General features: G+C 32.5%; 1 protein-coding gene across 4 annotated transcripts in view; it reads left to right on the forward strand.

Moving 5' to 3' along the window:
- Bltp3b (bridge-like lipid transfer protein family member 3B) overlaps positions 1-18,909 on the forward strand; it is an 81,623-nt gene that overhangs the window by 20,165 nt on the left and 42,549 nt on the right. For all 4 annotated transcript variants that reach the window (XM_005322380.4, XM_040279532.2, XM_021724489.3 and 1 more), the window contains 6 exons: positions 4,397-4,559; positions 5,836-5,874; positions 9,212-9,303; positions 15,991-16,180; positions 16,791-16,931; positions 18,086-18,256. In XM_005322380.4, the coding sequence (XP_005322437.1) occupies positions 4,397-4,559; positions 5,836-5,874; positions 9,212-9,303; positions 15,991-16,180; positions 16,791-16,931; positions 18,086-18,256 (796 nt within the window). The remainder of the gene's footprint in view (positions 1-4,396; positions 4,560-5,835; positions 5,875-9,211; positions 9,304-15,990; positions 16,181-16,790; positions 16,932-18,085; positions 18,257-18,909) is intronic.

Raw genomic sequence — 18,909 nt, forward strand, 5'->3', positions numbered from 1 at the left:
TTTTTTTTTTGGTGGAGGTGGGTTGGGGGGGATATATGGTCTTGCTTTGTTGCCCAGGCGAGCCTGTAACTCCTAGGCTCAAATATTCCTCCTGTTTTTCAGCTCCCTGATTAGCTGGGACTACAAGTGTGCACCACTGCTCACAGTTTAGTAAGCCAAATGCAGCTGACAAAATAAAGCACATTTAAGTGTCAGAAAGCCCAAATGTCATTGATACATTTAATTTTTAGAGATTCATTTTTTCTATTCTTTGTTCCTTCTCCTTTTTCCTTCCCCCCCCCCTTTTTTTTTAAAGAAATGTACCAAGGGGCTGGAGATGTGGCTCAAGCGGTAGCGTGCTGGCCTGGCATGCATGCGGTCCGGGTTTGATCCTCAGCACCCCATACAAACAAAGATGTTGTGTCTGCCGATAACTAAAAAATAAAATATTAAAATTCTCTCTCTCTCTCTCTCTCTCTCTCTCTCTCTCTCTCTCTCTCTCTCTCTCTCTCTCTCTCCCTCTCTCCCCCTTTCCCTTAAAAAAAAAAAAAAAGAAATGTACCGATAAACAGGTTGGTAATTAACTGTAACACTGAAATAAATTTTTTGTTTCTAGTGCCGGGAATGAAACCCAGGGCCTCAAGCTTTCTAGGCATGTGCTCTACCACTGAGTTACATTCTGAGCCAATATAAATATAAAACAAACAAGAACTTTTTTAATATTGCCATGTAGGCATTAAATATTTTTTAAATTTAATTCTCTGTGGCTATATTTACAGATCATATGGATGTTCCTAGTGATAGATTAGAAAAAGTTGTAGTTTTCTGAGTAATAAGTGAATTATGGATAGTTTTTAACTAAAATTTAAATTCTTTAAATTTTATTTTAGTTCTTTGAAAATTTTTGGTCCATGTGCCCTTCTTGGTCATCTTCAAGGAGTTAATTATAAAGACTGATTTTTGGATATAAATTCTAAACTGGATCTTACCAGTGAAGGATAGAAGGATGTAGTAAGGTGAATAGCTTCTAATAGAGGCATATTTGAAAAATTAAAGGGACTTCTTGAATCAAAGAGCACGTTAGCCTGATTGACAAAAGAAGTGGTTAGAGTTGAAATATATCTAAATATGTATGCAAATCCATAGAAGTCCCCATATAGGAAAATTCTTTTACTTCTGGGTATACTGTGGGGGTTGGTGATTATGAACTTGGAGACCTAAGTATATCTGAAATTAAACAATTAAGTTTCTAAGTTACAGATTGAGAATTTACTGTGTTCTAGAACCATGCAAGATATTGTAGTACAAATGATAGAAAGTAGTAAAATGTTTATTTCTTGGAAATACTTGCACTTGTATTCAAGGTATAAGGTGAAACATTTTGTTACCCAAAGTGACAAAACTGCTTCAAGTGGAAATGTTTCTCCCTTTCTCTTTTCTCTTCCTATTTCTAAAATGGAGACAACTCAAGAGATTTCCTATTAGCAGCTGCACTTAAAGAACTGACATTTCTTGGATTTAGCTTTCTAAACACAACCAGGAAAACTAATGTATAAGGACTTTATGCCCAGCCTTTGGACTCTTGGACTTGGAGATGGGGGACATTGTGTTCTACATAGACAGCCCTCATTCTTTATGGAGCACTTATGAGTTCTAAGCATGCTCTAGGTCTTTATTGTGTTACGTAATGAGCAAATGAACTATACAGACACATCTCAAAAAAAAAAAAATACAAACAGCAACAAATGCATGAAAAAAATGTTCAACATTGACAATTAGGGAAATGTAAATGAAAAGTACACTGAAATTAGATTAGTTAGATTAGCATTCATCAAGAAATTCTGGAGAGCGTGTAGAGAAAAAAGGAACACTTTTACTCTGTTGGTGGGATTATACATTAGTACAAGTGCTATGGAAATCAGTATGGAGGCTCCTCAAAAGAGTAGGCATGGAACCACCATATGACCCAAATACCACTTCTTTATATTTACCCTGAAGAATTAAGTATCTTATTATATATGCATACCCATTTTTAATTTTTATTTTATTTACTTATGTGCGGTGCTGAGAATTGAACCCAGTGCCTCACACATGCTAGGCAAGCACTCTACCAGTGAGCCACCATCCTAGCCTCGTGTACCCATGTTTATAGCAACACAATTCACAATAAACTATGGAACCTGGGTGTCCATCAATGGATGAATGGATAAAGAAAATATGGTATGTATATATACCATGATTGTGTTTTATTCAGCCATTAAAGAAGAATGAAATTATGTCATTTGCTGGAAAATGGATGAAACTAGAGACCATCATGTTAAGCAAAATAAGTCAAACTCAGAGATTAAGGGTTCTATATTTTCTCTCATATGCAGATGCTAGAGAGGAAAAGGAAAACAAAGTTGGGCTTGGATCTCCTAAAAATCAAGGGAGTGCTGGGGTTGTGGCCCGGTGGTATGAAGCACTGGGTTCAATTCTCAATGCCACATATAAATAAATAAAGCCATAGACAACTAAAAAATAAGAAAAAAAATCAAGGGGGAGATCAAGAAAAGGGACCCCCAAGGAATGGAAGGGAATGAGGGGGGAGGGAATGCTGGAGAGTGGTATTGGCCAAATTATATTGTTATATCATGTGTATGTACAAATATGTAATAACAAATCCCATCAATATGTACAACCATAATTCACCAGTAAAAATATGGAAAAAAGTTTAATAGTATTGAGTCAGACATGATTAATGATTAATGGGAGGTAAAATACAATTTAGGATTATAATACAACCTTGTATCATTGGTCAAATATTGGTTAAAAAATGAATTTTGTACTTCTCAGTTCACATTCTGTGAGAAAATACAAATCCAGATAGATTCTGCCTCAAGAAATTCTGGTTTGTTGTCAGTGGAAAAGCATGTGTGTATTGATTGGTATTCTTGTTGACATGTAAAGCTTGTAAATGACTCAGGACATGTAGTTGCTTTAATATTTAACTTCAAAAAATAATTAATTTTGTCATTGGTTTTACTTTCACAAAAGTAATTGCTGGGTAAAGTTAGCAATTTTTCACTTTTTTAGGGTTGTTTTGGGGATTAAGTAATGTATATCAAAGTATCTCAAAATACCTTTGATGTTTATTATAAATAGTTGTGACAGTAGGCAAGTAGATTCAAGTTTCTTATTTTGCTTGTTCATTCAAAAGTGGAGATAAAATTAATATTGACTGGGGCTGAGGTTGTGGCTCAGTGGTAGAGCACTTGCCTTGCACGCATGAGGCCCTGGGTTCAATCCTCAGCACCACATAAAAATAAATAAATAAATGAAGATATTGTGTCCATCTACAACTAAAAAAACATTCTTTTAAAAAAATTAGAATATTGACCCTAAGGAGTTAGCATAGGAATTAAGTGCAGTAGTCATGCATGCAGAGAATAAACTCATGGCACACAGCAAACCCTTAGAACATGTTCATTGTTATGTTAACTGTTATTGTTTCCCCCCCTTTTTTTTTTAAGCTAAAATATTTTTACTGGGCTAGAACATAGCTCAGTGATGAGATGCTTGCCTACTTTGCATGAGGCCCTGGGTTTGATCTCTGGCACTGGCATTGGGGAAAAAAAAAAAAAAATCAAGGCCTCCTTTGATATTTGCCACTTTTCCTTAGGCATTTTATCGTTTAGTTATCTTAACTCCTATAAAAAGGATAATTGATGTTTGTACAGCTAATTCAAGATTTAAAATAATTTATATTATTTAAATAATTGATATTTTAAAGTATCACACAGAAAACACCAAAATTGGTTTCTAAATAGAGTTGCATAATCTTCTTCTTCAGAGACTTTTAAAAACAATTTGTATGTTCCAGAATTTATTCTGAAATGATTAAGATCAGTTTCTAATACTAGGAATCACCAGATAATTCTAAAAGGAGTACTGTTGTCCTTTGACCATTATTCTTGTGATAATGAATGATATCTGTTGCTGCTGGCTGCTGCAACTGCTTTTTCTGCTAAAAGTTTCCCTCATTCCCTTACCTTCTTTGTAGCTTAGTTAGCCGACTAGGACTCTCTCTTTTTGTGATGTAGTCTGTAGTGAAATGTCATCCTCACTGTTTGCATAGTGCATGGAAAATAGTGATAGTTACTCACTAAATACTGAACAAATTTGAAGGAAAGTAAGAATTAGAGCTTGATTGTTTATGAGAATATGACATTCAAATAGGTGCCACCCAAACTGTAGGCTTTGTTTAAAAGAGCTACAAATATGAGAAAACAAAACAACAACAAAACACATTGAACACGGATTAAGCAGAGCCTGTTTCTATGGTTTTGTGGTTCTTTAATGCTCCGTATATTTGCAAGAATGATGCTGGCATACAGTAATTGACATTGAAATAAATGTAACATATATTCTCTTTCAGATTTACCAAAAATTTATCTCCTGACAAGATAAATCTAAGTACTCTTAAAGGAGAAGGTGAACTGAAGAATTTGGAGTTGGATGAAGAAGTGCTCCAGAATATGTTGGATTTGCCCACATGGCTTGCTATCAACAAAGTTTTTTGTAACAAAGCATCCATTAGGGTAAGACTTTAATATCTGTGAAGGACATATTATATTATCATTTTTAAATTATCTCTGTCTTTTAAAATAAGTATTTTGTTTTAAATCATTATATAAAGAAGTCCTTTATTAAAAGAAAAACTCTTTGCAAGAAATATTTATGATATGTACTTAAAATATAATTAAAGTCATATTAATATTAATATTCATAGATTTTAATTTTGTTTAAATATGATTTTATAAATATTTTAAGTAAAATCATTTAATTTGTTAGTAATAAAATGATTGCTTCAGTTTGACCCATATTCAAAGACAGTTTTTTTTTTCATAATATTACCAAATGAAATTTTTTTTTTCTATTCTTTCATTTTGTGGTGCTAGGGATCAAACTTGGGACCTCATGCATGCTAAGCAAGCTTTCTACCATTGCGCTATATCCCCAGCCCTAAATGAGACTATTTAAATTTGTAGCAAGCAATATTAACTGAAACTGAAAACATGAGAACTATTATTTCTTGTTGTACATATTATGCTTTTATTTGGAATTTTGCCTGTTTGTCATTTGTTTCTTCTTCAATTTGAAAATTTTAAAGGTTTCTATTTACTGTTTTTACCATATTCCCTACTTACTCTTAAGTTGTTATTATCTTTGTTGATTTGTATCATTTCTTGCTCTTAATGATCAGTCTTAGTTTGAGAGTCTGCTTACTTGAAATACACTGCATGCTAATTTTTTTCACAAAATTAAAATTTGGGTTTCTAAGAAAAGATTGAAGAAATTTCCTATATCCTTTTATTGGTAATCTTTAATTTTGGTTCCATCCTCCATAAACCCAAATACCTATACAGACTTGACATTTTTAGTGCAGCGTTTAGTTGAGCCTTAATTTTTTTGTATTGTCTGCATTTTACATTAATGGCCTTAACTTTTTTTATTTGTTTGAATATCTATAAAAATATTGATCAGGATTCTGTTAAATAAACAGCAGTGTTTATGCTTTGTTGGGAACTCTTAATTTAAATCATGAAATTAAAATATGTTTCTAAGGACTGGGAAAAACATAAAAGAACTGAAATTTTTATTTAGTCAACTAAGAAAATACAATTAGTTGTATTATAGGTACATCTGATTTTTAAAGTATGAATAAGCTGGGTAGTTCATTATTTTTCAATTTAAGAAAAAAATCATCTAATAGAATTTGGTGTCTGTCAGTATATAAAAATAGTAACTGTGTTGGTTACTGTTTTACATTATTTTTTTTGTACTTCATTTTAAAGAAAATTTTTTTTTCTGTAGATCCCCTGGACAAAACTGAAAACACATCCAATCTCTTTGGTGAGTTTTGATAATTTTTATAAATAAACATTTATATATGTCAGTTATCTACTCTGTTAGTATTTTGGTTTGTGGGATTTTCCACCCACTAGCTTTCCTTTTATTTGATTTGACTTTTTTGAATCTTTATATGAGAAGTTTGAATTTTAAAAGGAGAGCATAAATTTTTTCAGATCTAAAATATTATTGGTTTATTTAAAAAAATTTTAAGTGCTTTATGGTTATACATAATATTGGGGTTCATTTTTACTAAATTATATAAGCATGAAATATTATTTGCTCCAATTCAGTTCCTAGTACCTATCCTTTCCCTTCTTTTCTCCCTCCCCTGTTTTCTTTTCCCTACTTTATTGGGAATTTATCTCTATTTATTTATAGTTAAAAAATACATTATAGATATATATAAAGGTGAAATCCATTGTGGTGTATTCACATATGAATGTAGAGTCTACTGTGAACAGAGAGCATCTTTGATTTACATAGGATAGTTTGGATAGTTTCATTGGACTCTTCCTCCCTTTTCCCATCTTTCCTTTCTTTCTTAATCCCTTTCCTCTACTCCACTGATGTCCTATTTTCATGTGATTTCCCCATACTCCTACTTTTTAAATTTTTTTAAACTTATTTTGGTCTAGTATATATGAGAGAAACTATTTGATTCTTGACTTTCTGGGTCTGGTTTATTTCACTTGGCACAATATTCTCAAGTTCCATTCATTTACTAGCCAGTCCCATAATTTCATTCTTCTTTATGGCTAAATCAAACTCCATTTTGAATATATGTCACATTTTCTTTATCTGTTCATCTATCAATGGACATTTGGGCTGGTTCCATATGAGTTGGTATATTTTATAGCATCATTTAACTCTTTATTGACATACTGTGAAATTCTTTTAATAACATGTAATCCAGATCTTTATATGTGTGTTTAGTTTTACTGATCTAGTAAATTAAGTAATTCATTCTTTAATATCTTTGTTTTTTGGAGAAAATTTATTTTTTTATCATATATTAATTCATTCTGTAATTTTTTTCCAATGGTAGAGATTGAATCCAGAATCTTGAGCCTGCTAAGCTTGTACTACCAGTTAGTTATACCCACAGTTCCATAAATATTTTTGTTTGTTCTTATTAGTTATACATGACTGTTGAATGTATTTTGGCATATTATACATATATGTAGTATAACTTGTCATTTTTCTGGTTATACATCATGTAGAATTACATTGGTTGTATAATCATATATGCACATAGGACAGTGATATCCAATTCATTCTACTGTCTTTCCTATTCTCATCCATCTTCTCTTCACCCCATTTCCCCCCTGTTCAATATGGTCACCCCACCACCACCACCACCACCACCCCTGCATTGTTAGTAAGCATCCGCATATCAGAGAGAACATTCAGCTTTTGGTTTTTTGGGATTGGCTTATTTCACTTAGCATGATACTCTCCAGTTTCATTCATTTACTGGCAAATGCCATCATTTCATTCTTTTCTTTATGGCTGAGTAACATTCCATTGTGATTAGACACCACATTTTCTTTATCTATTCAACTGTTGAAAGGCACATAGGTTGGTTCCATAACTTAGCTATTATGAATTGAACTGCTGTGAACATTGATGTGGCTGTGTCATTGTAATATGCTCATTTTAAGTCCTTTGGGTATACAACTGTGGAGTGGGATAAGGAGGTCAAATGGTGGTTCCATTTCAGGTTTTCTGAGGAATCTTCATACTGTTTTCCAGAGTGGTTGCACCACTTTGCAATGTATAAGTGTACCTTTTTCAACATCCTCACTAATATTTATTGTTACTTTTATATTTTATTTTATTTTTTTTTAAAGAGAGAGAGAATTTTTAAAAAATATTTATTTATATTTTTTTTTAGTTTTCGGCGGACACAACATCTTTGTTTGTATGTGGTGCTGAGGATCGAACCAGGGTCGCACGCATGCCAGGCGAGCGTGCTACCTCTTGAGCCACATCCCCAGCCCTCTTTTCACATTCTTGATTGCTTCCTTTGCTGTGAAGAAGATATTTAGTTTGATTCCATCCCATTTGTTGATTCTTGATTTTACTTCTTGTGCTTTCAGAGTAAAGTTTTTTTAAAGTCACTTCCTAAGTTGACATGATGTAGATTTGGGCCTGCGTTTTCTTTAATTAGATTCAGGGTTTCTAGTCTAATGCCTAGGTCTTTGATCCACTGTGAGTGTGCAGGGTGAGAGACACAGGGGTTTAATTTCATTTTGCTACATATGGATTTCCAGTTTTCCCAGAACTATTTGTTGAAGAGGCTATCTTTTCTCTATTGTATTTTTATGATGCCTTTATTTAGCATGAGGTAATTGTATTTATATTGATTTGTCTCTGTGTTTTCTATTCTGTACCATTGGTCTACATGTCTGTTTTGGTGCCAAAACCATGCATTTTTGTTCTTATAGCTCTGTAGTATAATTTAGGGTTTGGTATTGTGATGCCTCCTGTTTCACTTTTTTTTGCTAAGGATTGCTTTGGTTATCATAAATATTTATTAAGCATCTGTTTTGTGCCCTGAGGGAACTTATATTTTAATAGAGGAGACCAACTGAATCAGTACACAATAAAATAAGATTTAAGTTCAGATAATGATAAATGTTGCATATAAAATAGAGAATGAAGAATGACCAAAGTGGTTAATGATGACTACTAACGATGTTTGCTCTTTATTCAAGGGGGTAGAAGAAAAAAACTCTGGGAAAGAACTTTTTTCATATGGGATTATTTATTTTTTCATATTTTTGACTGACTTCATACTTTGATTAGTTATGTCTCAGATTGGTATAAGCCCTTTATGGGTGGTTCAGTTCTAATCATTACTATGTAATTAATTTATCAACTAATAATATACCTGTGTTTTAAATATTTTTAGTTGTAGATGAACACAATATCTTTATTTTGTTTATTTAGTTTTTTTATGTGGTGCTGGGGATCGAACCCATTGCCTCATGCCTGCTAGGCAAGTGCTCTACCACTGAGCCACAACTCTAGCACATACATCTGGGTTTAGAGCTTATGTGTTCATAAATTCTGATGTCTTCATCAGCTACTTCTGATTGTTTTTCTCCTGTACTCATAGAATATTCACAACTTTTCCACCAGATAAATGAATTGAGATAGGACTGAATACTTTGTTTTTCCTTTCTGATATTTGTTTTTTAGAATTTTAGAGATACTTAAGACTTTCTTCATTTACTGTTTAATTTGCTCTCAAAGAAAGAGAAAATAAATAATACTTTCATAAAACAAAGAAAATATCTAATATTTTGTTTACATTTTTAACATTCTTATTAAGTCTCTAGATAAAGTGATAATGGAAATGAGTACATGTGAAGAACCAAGAGCCCCTAATGGCCCATCACCAATAGCAACTGCTTCAGGACAAAGGTGAGCTATTTCCATTAATATCTGTGACTATCTAAGTGAGTTCTTTTCATTAGTTGGTTCTGTTATCTGTAGTATCAGAACATAAAATAAAATCTCTTAATCTCAAAAGCCCTACTGTAGTCACTTCTCCCATCAAATATCTTACAGATTTAGTTGTATACATTGCAAAAGTAGCAGCTGATTTTTAGCTTTTTGGACTCATCTTGATTTCCTTACTATTAAGTACTAGTGATTATCCAAGGCAGAACATCAGCAGAAAATGGAAGCAGAAGAGCTTAGGCATTCTATAAATGACATAATTTCTTATTTTCTGAATACAGGAATTCTCTGTGGCTTTAGATACCATGGTTAACTATAGCCTGAAAATATTAAATGGAAATTTACAGAAACAAATAATTCATAAGTTTTAAATTCTACACCATTATGAGTAGCATGAAATCTTTATGCCTCCAATGGAAATGTGAGTTATCCTTTTGTCCAATGTATCCCTGCTGTCCACCCATTTGTTACTTGGTAGCTGTCTTGAGTTATTAGATCCATGGTCAAGGTATCACAGTGCTGTGTTCAAATGAAGCAGGAGGATTGTAAGTTTGAGGGTAGCCTTAACAATTTAGTGAGGTCCTAAGCAACTGAGTGAGTCCTTGTCTGAAAATTTTTTTTAAATGTAGCTGAGTTGTTAAGCAACCCTGTATTCAATCCCCAGTATCAAAAAAAAAGAAAAGAAAAGAAAAAGATGCGGGTTAAGAGGTTAAGTCACAATGCCCAAGTCATTCACCTTATCTTATCTCATGCATTATATCATCTCACATTATCACAAAAAGGTAAGTACAATACAGTAAGGCATTTTGAGAGACATTTTTTCTGTTATTAAATATTTTATTATTATGAGATATTTTGTTATTTTGTTATTAGATATTTTGTTTTTTGTTATTAGATATTTTGTTATTAGATATTGTTGCTTAAGTTAGAAATGAAACTTTATCTTAGGTATGGATGTATTGGAAAGACATAGTGTATAGGTTCAGTACAATTCATGATTTCAGGCATTCATTGTGGGGGCGTCCTGGAATATATTTCTTTCAGATAATGGGGTACTATAATTTCTCTGCATTATCATTTCTTATCAATGAAACTTTAAAAGATTAGTGGTATCTTAATAAATTACAGACCTTTTATATTTAATTCATTAAATATAAAATGTTCACACTTTCCACAGGTTGGATTTCGAAAGATGAAAGTTAGGTGCTAATGAGGTGGGAGTATGAGGACTGATTTATAAAAAACTTTTTTGAAAAATTAAAATTGTTCTTCAAAAAATTACTTGTTTGTTTTTTTCCACTGAACACTTGGATCAGGCTGGGGATGTAACTCAGTAGTATAGTGCTTTCTGGCATATACAAGACTCTGGATTTGATCCTCAACACTGGAAAATAAAAAATTAAAATAAATTTGGAACTTGTGCTTTACATCATTTCCAGGCAGGATTTCTGCATTATTTTTGGATTCACATGAAATGCCCACATGTATTTTAATGTAATCTGCTTCCTGAAGTTGTGTGACATGGCAACCCTGAACATCTAGTATTCTCAGTACTGTGTAAAGCTATTGATAAAATTCTTTAAATGAATGTGGTGCATGTAGACACCCTCACTCATTTCTATTTCACAAAGGTTGAACCACCTTTATATTAGTGCATTCTTTGAGAATATCTACAGTCTGATCAATATTTTTTCATATGGGAATCTAATGATGATTCTTCTGCTGCTAAGAGTTGACCGAAGGCCATACGGTATTTATCAAATGTATGGTTTTATGTTTGGACTACAGGTGACAGAGAAAAGAACTTTCACATTAACTTGTTTTTAATTTGTGCTTCATCCAGCAACTTGAGATTTTAAAGATTATATTATGATTTCAAATTTAATAGAGTAATTGGTCTTCAGATTGGCTTGTCAGAATTGGAGAAAAAGTAGAAATGATTTAGTCACTGAAAGAAGAAAATTGAAAATTTATATTAAAGACTTATTTTAATTAAACATGGCAGAAGTGAATTATTTTGTTCTTGTGCACTTAGTGTAGTTCTTCCTAATTTATGGATTTATAATATCAATAAATTATTATTTTGGCTTTTTAATCATATGTTAATTATCCTTACATATATATTTTTTAATTAGTTGTTGATGGACCTTTGTTTTATTTATTTGTATGTGGTGCTGAGAATCGAACCCAGTGCCTCACTCATGCTAGGCAAGCGCACTACCACTGAGCCACAACCCCAACCCTATCCTTATATTTTGACATTAATACAAAGTCTGGCAGTATGGTTAATCTATTTTGGTGTCTTCCAGACTTGCCTGATTGTAACAACTGGTTGGGTGCATATTAAGTCTTCAGAGTCTTTAAAGCTCCTTCTCTTGAAATTTTGATCCATTAGGTCTGGAATGAGTATCAAAAATATGTTTGTTTGTTTGTTTTTTAAAACCCAGTGCAGTGTCACTGCCAGTAGTCTCAGCCATTCAAGATGTTGAGGCAGAAGGATTGCAAGTTCAAGGCTATTCTGGGCAACTTAGTGACACCTTGTGTCAAAATAAAAAAAAAAAGGATCAGAGATATAACTCAGTGGTAGAATACCCTTGTGTTCCATCTCCCATATCACCAAAAAATATAAATATTGAATATGTATTTTCAACAGTCCCTGTAGGCATGTAATGTAGGGCAACATTGATCCTTTTTTTTCTAGCTAAGAGATTAAAAAAAGAGAAACAGACTGGCCCTTCCCTATGTAGACTGAAAATGTTACACAGAGTAATTTCTACAAAGTTTAATACAAAGTCTAGTAAGTTTTTTAAAATAATTTTTTAAATATTTATTTTTTAGAAGTAGTTGGACACAATACCTTTATTTTTTTTATTTATTCTTATGTGGTGCTGAGGATCGAACCCAGGGCCTCACATGTGATAGACAAGCACTCTACTGCTGAGCCACATCCCAGGCCCCCCCAAAGTCTAGTAAACTTTTTAAGTTGAGAAATATTCAAACTGTGAAGAGACCTGTTTGTAAGCTAGAATTCTATCTTTCAAATTTTATTGAATTTTAGCATAACCTAAAAAGTATAGACTTTAGTTGAGCACTGTGGCACACTATGTTAATTGGGAGGTTCAGGCAGGAGGATAGAAAGTTCAAGACTAGCTTCAGCAACTTAGTGAGGACCTAAACAATTTAATGAGACCTTATCTCAAAAAAAGGGCTGGGGATTTGGCTCCTATAAATGCCCCTGGGTTCAATCCCCTGTGTCTACTAAAAAAATAAACTTTAGTCATTTATTCAGTCTTCGTCCTTTTGACAGTGGATTCTACAATATGGATTGTAACTTATTTATTTACTTATTTTTGGTGCTAGGGATTAAATCCAGGCGTTCATGCTTGCTAGGCATGTACTCTTCCACTGAGTTATACCACTATCCCCATGTGTTCTAATTCTGTGTACATTTAAAAATGTTATAGTTCAGAGCTGGGATTGTGGCTCATTTTGTAGAGCACTCTTCTAGCATGGGCGGGACCCGAGTTCGATCCTCAGCACCACATAAAAATAAAGGCATATTGTTTTGTCCATCTACACCTATAAAAAAAAAAAAGTTCAGACTGGGATTATAGCTGGGTTGCAGAACACATGCCTTAATACCCTGGGTTCAATACCAGCATTAAAATATATATAGAACAGGTAAGGTTGGATTATTCCAAAAGGGTATTCCCACATAATTATTACAAAAATATTTTTTTCTAACTCTTAAGAATATTTCTATCTTAAGTAACCAATATTTGTCCTTAGGATAAAAGCAGTTCTTAGATGCTGATGAGTTCTCATTGTTTATTTCTCAATTTTCTAAACTCAGTAGATGACCACTTTGTTTTATAACAGAATTACCTCAGACAAGCCAATGAGTGTGTAAATTACCATATTTGTATCATTTCACCTAAGGTAATAGCAATTTTTTGAGCAGGTATTGTTTTTATTTTACAGATGAAGAAATTGAGGCTCAGAGCCTCAATATTTGTTAATGATAATCTACTACTATTATCAGTAATTCTGTGATAGTTATATTTAAATTTTTGTTTTAGTTGTAGATAGACACACATCTTTATTTTTATTTATTTATTTTTATGTGGTGCTGAGGATTAAACCCAGTGCCTCACGCACGCTAGGCAAGTGCTCTGCTGCTGAGCTACACCCCCAGCCCCAAAAGTGTTAAGATGTGTTATCTAACTGGGTATGGTGGTGTATGCCTGTAGTCCTAGCTACTTGGGAGACTGAGACAGGAGAATCACCTGTGTCCGAATGTTTGAGACTAGGTTGGGCAATATAGCAAACACCTGTTTCAAAAATAAAAAGGAAAAGGAAAAAAAAGTCCTCTGAGGCTTGAAAAGTAATTTACTTATTCATTAAGTTAGCAAGTCAAGAAGTAGAGCAGTAGCAGATATGGGGAGGGTTTTGGATGATGGGCTCTCTTTTAGATATGTTGTATTTGTAATGTGTGTGAGACAGCCAGGTGGAGAGATTTGATGGACAATTTGAATTTTACTGAAGTCATAGTAAGAGATCTGGATAGAGATATAAAATTATAAATGATGGGCATATTGATGAAATAAGCTGCCAATTGGGCAAATTTCTATCACCCCTTCTGCCAAAATGCATTCATAGTCTGGGTCGCAGTTATGCTGTACTAATTACGTTCTTGAAATCTGACCTTTACTGTCTTACTTCTCTGTGTCTTTGCTCATGCTTTTCTCTATTCTAAGATTTCCCTTCTATTGCATTTCTTCCTATGGAAAAATGGTTCTTCTCCCTAGTTGTGTAAGTAATCTCTCTCCCAACAAGTATTCTGATGATTACTTTTTAAAAACTCTTGATTGCAGACTATCAGAAACTAGTATATATGTTTTCTCCTCTCTATTAACTTGTGATCCCTGTAATACTACAGCTGAATTTTGGTTTTCTTTATGTCTCAGGATCATTTACATGGGACAAATAAATATTTGTTGAATTGAACTAGAAAATACAATTTTTTTTCTGATCATATTCCTGTTAAACTTAGTAGCCTTCATGTTAAGAATTTAGCTCTTACTTATAGATGCTAATTGACCAAAACTTTTTGAGATTAAATAGGTATGAATATTGATTATTAATAAAGTAATTTCGAGTACCTTTCAATTTTTAAAATCTTTGACATTTTGAGAACATTTTTATAGCTTAACTGTAGCTAGTCTAGATTATTATTTTAACAAGTCAAATTTGTTTTTTTAAACAAAAAATGAATGATAGAATAGTGTAAGTCATTTTTTTAAACTTTCTTTTTTATTTTTTAATATTTATTTTGTAGTTTTAGGTGGACATAAAGTTTGTGGTGCTGAGGATTGAACCCACTGCCTCTTACATGCCAGGCGAGCACACTACCACTAGAGCCACATCCTCAGCCCCTTAAACTTTCTTTTTTATATTCATTTATTCATTTATTTTTGGTGATGTGTGGGATTGAACCCAGGGCTTCAAGCATGCTAGACAAGCATCCTACCACTGAGTTGTAATCCCCAGCCCTCAGAAGTCTAGAATATTCCTTTCTAGGAAGATTGGCTTGTGGGAGGAAGGAAACCAGGAGGAAATGACTAAAGGGACAGAAAGAAAGGAAGAAAGAAAATTGTGAATTTGCGTCACCCTAGTGACACAGTCTAACAAAATAAAAAAATAACTGCTCTGTGAGTCTTACCATGTACACATTATTGACTATGCGCCAAAAGGCATGAGACATTCATAAAATATTCATTTGCAAAACAAAACAAAGAGCAAAATAAAACCAATACTGTAAGGACAATTTAAGAAACAAGAGAATACATTTAAACATGTCTTGTGCTCTGTAGCCTCTAAGATACTTCCCAGTGATTCCTTTTCCCAAGAGGGAACTGTCATGACCATGTGTAAATCTTTTCCCTTGAAAAACTTGCAATGACAAAGCAGAGTAGGTAATATTGAGGATATGACACTTTTGGGGGTAAGTTACTATCATAATGCTATTGAACTTTCTCGTGCTCAATATATAAGCTTTTATGAAGCAACTCAGCTTCTATGACAAGGAATTGAAAGGATTAATCTTTGACAACCACCAGTCATGGAGACTGGATGCCTATGAATCATAAATATTATTATCAATTAATATATACTTAAAGAAACATGATAACTATTGAGGAATTGAACGTCTTACTCCAGATTTATGACCACTATCAATGACAAGTGTGTTTATATTTCTCATCTCAAAAAAAATGCCTTTTCTTTTTGGAACATTGGACATTATGAAAGACTGTGGGTGCTAAAGTGAAAAAAAAGAGAGACAACTGTAATGGAGAATTTTCCGATTTGAGTCCATCAAGTACTGAATGACTTCAGCAAAATTGTAAAACAGTACTTTTTGTGTAGCTTGGTTTTTGAGTATTTGATTTGGGGTTAATATGATTTATGAAAACCAGGTAATTCATCATGTCTTAAATTTTGGGTGTCATTGAAAAGAATCATACTTTTTCATTGATAAACATATCATCTGTCATAAAAAAGTTATTTTAAATATGTACTTGTATGAGAATACTTTGTGTATGGCTTTAGTGCATTGTATTTTTTTTTTTTTTTGCTTTGTTTTTCTAGTGAGTATGGTTTTGCTGAAAAAGTTGTTGAGGGAATTACTGTTTCTGTAAATTCTATTGTCATCCGAATTGGAGCAAAGGCCTTCAATGCATCATTTGAACTTTCTCAGCTAAGGATCTATAGTGTAAATGCAAACTGGGAGCATGGAGATTTGAGATTTACTCGTATTCAAGATCCACAGAGAGGAGAGGTGAATTTTTTTCTTTCTCTTTCATAAAAATGTTTTAGTGATAAATTTTAAATATATCTCATGTTTGCTCGTTTGCTGTATTTGCCTGGTATCAGGGTTTTCTCTTTTTGCCTTTTTAAGTATTTCTACTTTTTCTGTTATTCTTAATCCTTTAATTATAAACTATGGATATTTTAATATTTGACTATGATAAATCACCTCACAGGATTAATGAGACCTTTTAATGTTAAAATATACTCTACTGTCATGTATACCTAAAAGAGTAGATAATAGAAGAAAAAAGAACTAACAAGTCCTATATTAACTTTTCAGCTGCTTAATTGAATTTTAAATTTATAAAATTAAAATGTATTATTGGAATGCTTTTTGGTCACATGATTCAAGAGTTTTTTGTATTCTGTTAAGTTTCTTAGATTAAAAGTATTGACAGTGTTAAGGTGTGTTACTGAATTTTATGGACATGTACAATTAAAAAATAAAAACAGCATGATAAATATTTCTAGAATGTCATGAAAATTAGTTGAGAAGATAACATTTTATTTTTATAAATCTACATTTTTCTCATTTTCTTTACATGAATATGCGAAGCTAATCTCTTTGTTCTCCTTAGGTTTTGACATTTAAAGAAATAAATTGGCAGATGATTCGAATAGAGGCAGATGCTACTCAAAGTTCACATCTTGAAATTATGTGTGCACCTGTTCGATTAATAACCAACCAATCAAAAATCAGAGTCACTCTTAAAAGAAGAGTAAGTCAACCAGATTACCTGTGTGTGTGTGTGTGTGTGTGTGTGTGTGTGTTGCTGAGGATCAAATCCGGGGCCTTGTTCATTTGTTAACTATTAATATTGACAGGAAATTTTAAATAACTTCTTAGGTAGATTATTGGCATACTATAAACAGCATATTAAGTCAATGCAAAATAAAAGGTGATATAATGTCTCAAGCAGTATTTGTGGAAAGTCAGTGTAATCATAACATTTCTCCATATTTTAGACTTAATATTTAAATTTTAAAGATTTTATTTTTGATAAATTGAATAAATTTCTTAGTTGCTGCATGTTTATTGAACATTTGCTGCCTTTTAATTTCATTTCTTGGGCTGGAGGTTTACCTTGGTGGGTAAAGTACTTGCCAAGCATATATACAAGTACCTGGGTTCAATCCCTAGCTCTGCAAAAATGAAAACATAAAAGAAAACAACCACACAATAAAAAAAAGAAAAGAAAGTAATTTTACTTTTGTTTTTATTGAATCCTGCTCAGCAATAGATGCACAACAAAACCCTTATTAGTAGCCAAAACTTTTTAATTTTAACTGATAATTTACTTAAATGGGGGAAGATAGTTACTTAAGGATATTAAAGTTGTGAATCCTCTATGGTTTTTGGTGAAATTTAATGGGGAAGTGATGACGTTTTTTAATCATGGCTCAGTAATTACAGATTCAACAATATAGGTTTTGGGTGAGGAGATACAAATAATTATATTAAATTGACAACATTTCTCAATGTATAGTGTTTAACATATATATTCAGAAATGTGAAATGTGGATAAACTAGTACTTTAGTTTTAAATTTATCTTAATGCTCCTTTCTCTACCAGAATTAGTTGATTTAATACAGGTAATTGGGTGATTTATTAATTATAAATGTGTTTATGTAAGTTCTATAGAACTTGTATTGTTAAGGTACAGGAATTTGTCAGTCTTTTGTTACCACTGTTAGCTCTGGCCCTAGGAGATATTCCTTCTATATTATAGGAACTCAGTAAATATTTGTTAAATGAAAGAAGTATTCATATCTATATTTAATTCAATTAAAAAACTTAGCTTTTTAAAAAAACTGTAAGTGTATTGTACGTTTTATTCTTGGCTTAATTTTATAAATCTTTTTTTCTGACAGTTAAAGGACTGTAATGTCATAGCAACAAAGTTAGTTCTAATACTGGATGATTTATTATGGGTTTTGACGGATTCCCAGTTGAAGGCTATGGTACAATATGCAAAATCTCTAAGTGAAGCAATAGAAAAATCAACAGAACAAAGGAAGAGTATGGCTCCTGAACCTACCCAGGTATGCTATAAATTAACAAGAAAAGACTTACTTTACATATAAATAGTTTAAAATATCAGAATGATTAGTTGCTATTTTCTTTATAGGAAATGGATTGTAAGATTGAGACCAAGAATCTTCTTTATTCAGATATCTTACAATAATTTTATATACATATCTATATGATAACAGTAAATATTACTATTCTGTATATTATGCTTATTTGTTTGGAGCTCTGTATTGAGCACTGGAGTTATTGATGACATAAAAGTATTTGGTGTATATCACTTTTCAGGAAATTAAAATACAGTTTTAAAACTTCTAAAGTAACAGAAGATGATGGAATAAAACTTAGATAATTATAAACAAGAGAGGGTATGGGAGAATTGATTCCACAGAGAACTAACTATGGGGAATTGCTGAAGTTGAAAACAAACTTCTGTTAGAGGTTTCTAACAGCTGGGAGCAAAAAACTAGGAAATAAGCACACTCCTATAATCCCAGCTACTTAGGAGGCTGAGGCAGGAGGATTGCAAGTTTGAGGCCTGCCTCAATAACTTAGAGAGCACTTGTTTCAAAATAAAAAAATAAAAAGGACTGGAGATGTAATTCAGTGTTAGAGTGTCCCTGAGTCCAGTTCCCAGTACTGCCATGCCAAAACAAAATCCCCAACG

Source organism: Ictidomys tridecemlineatus, chromosome 6 (genome assembly GCF_052094955.1).
Source record: "Ictidomys tridecemlineatus isolate mIctTri1 chromosome 6, mIctTri1.hap1, whole genome shotgun sequence".
NCBI classification, from domain to species: domain Eukaryota; kingdom Metazoa; phylum Chordata; class Mammalia; order Rodentia; family Sciuridae; genus Ictidomys; species Ictidomys tridecemlineatus.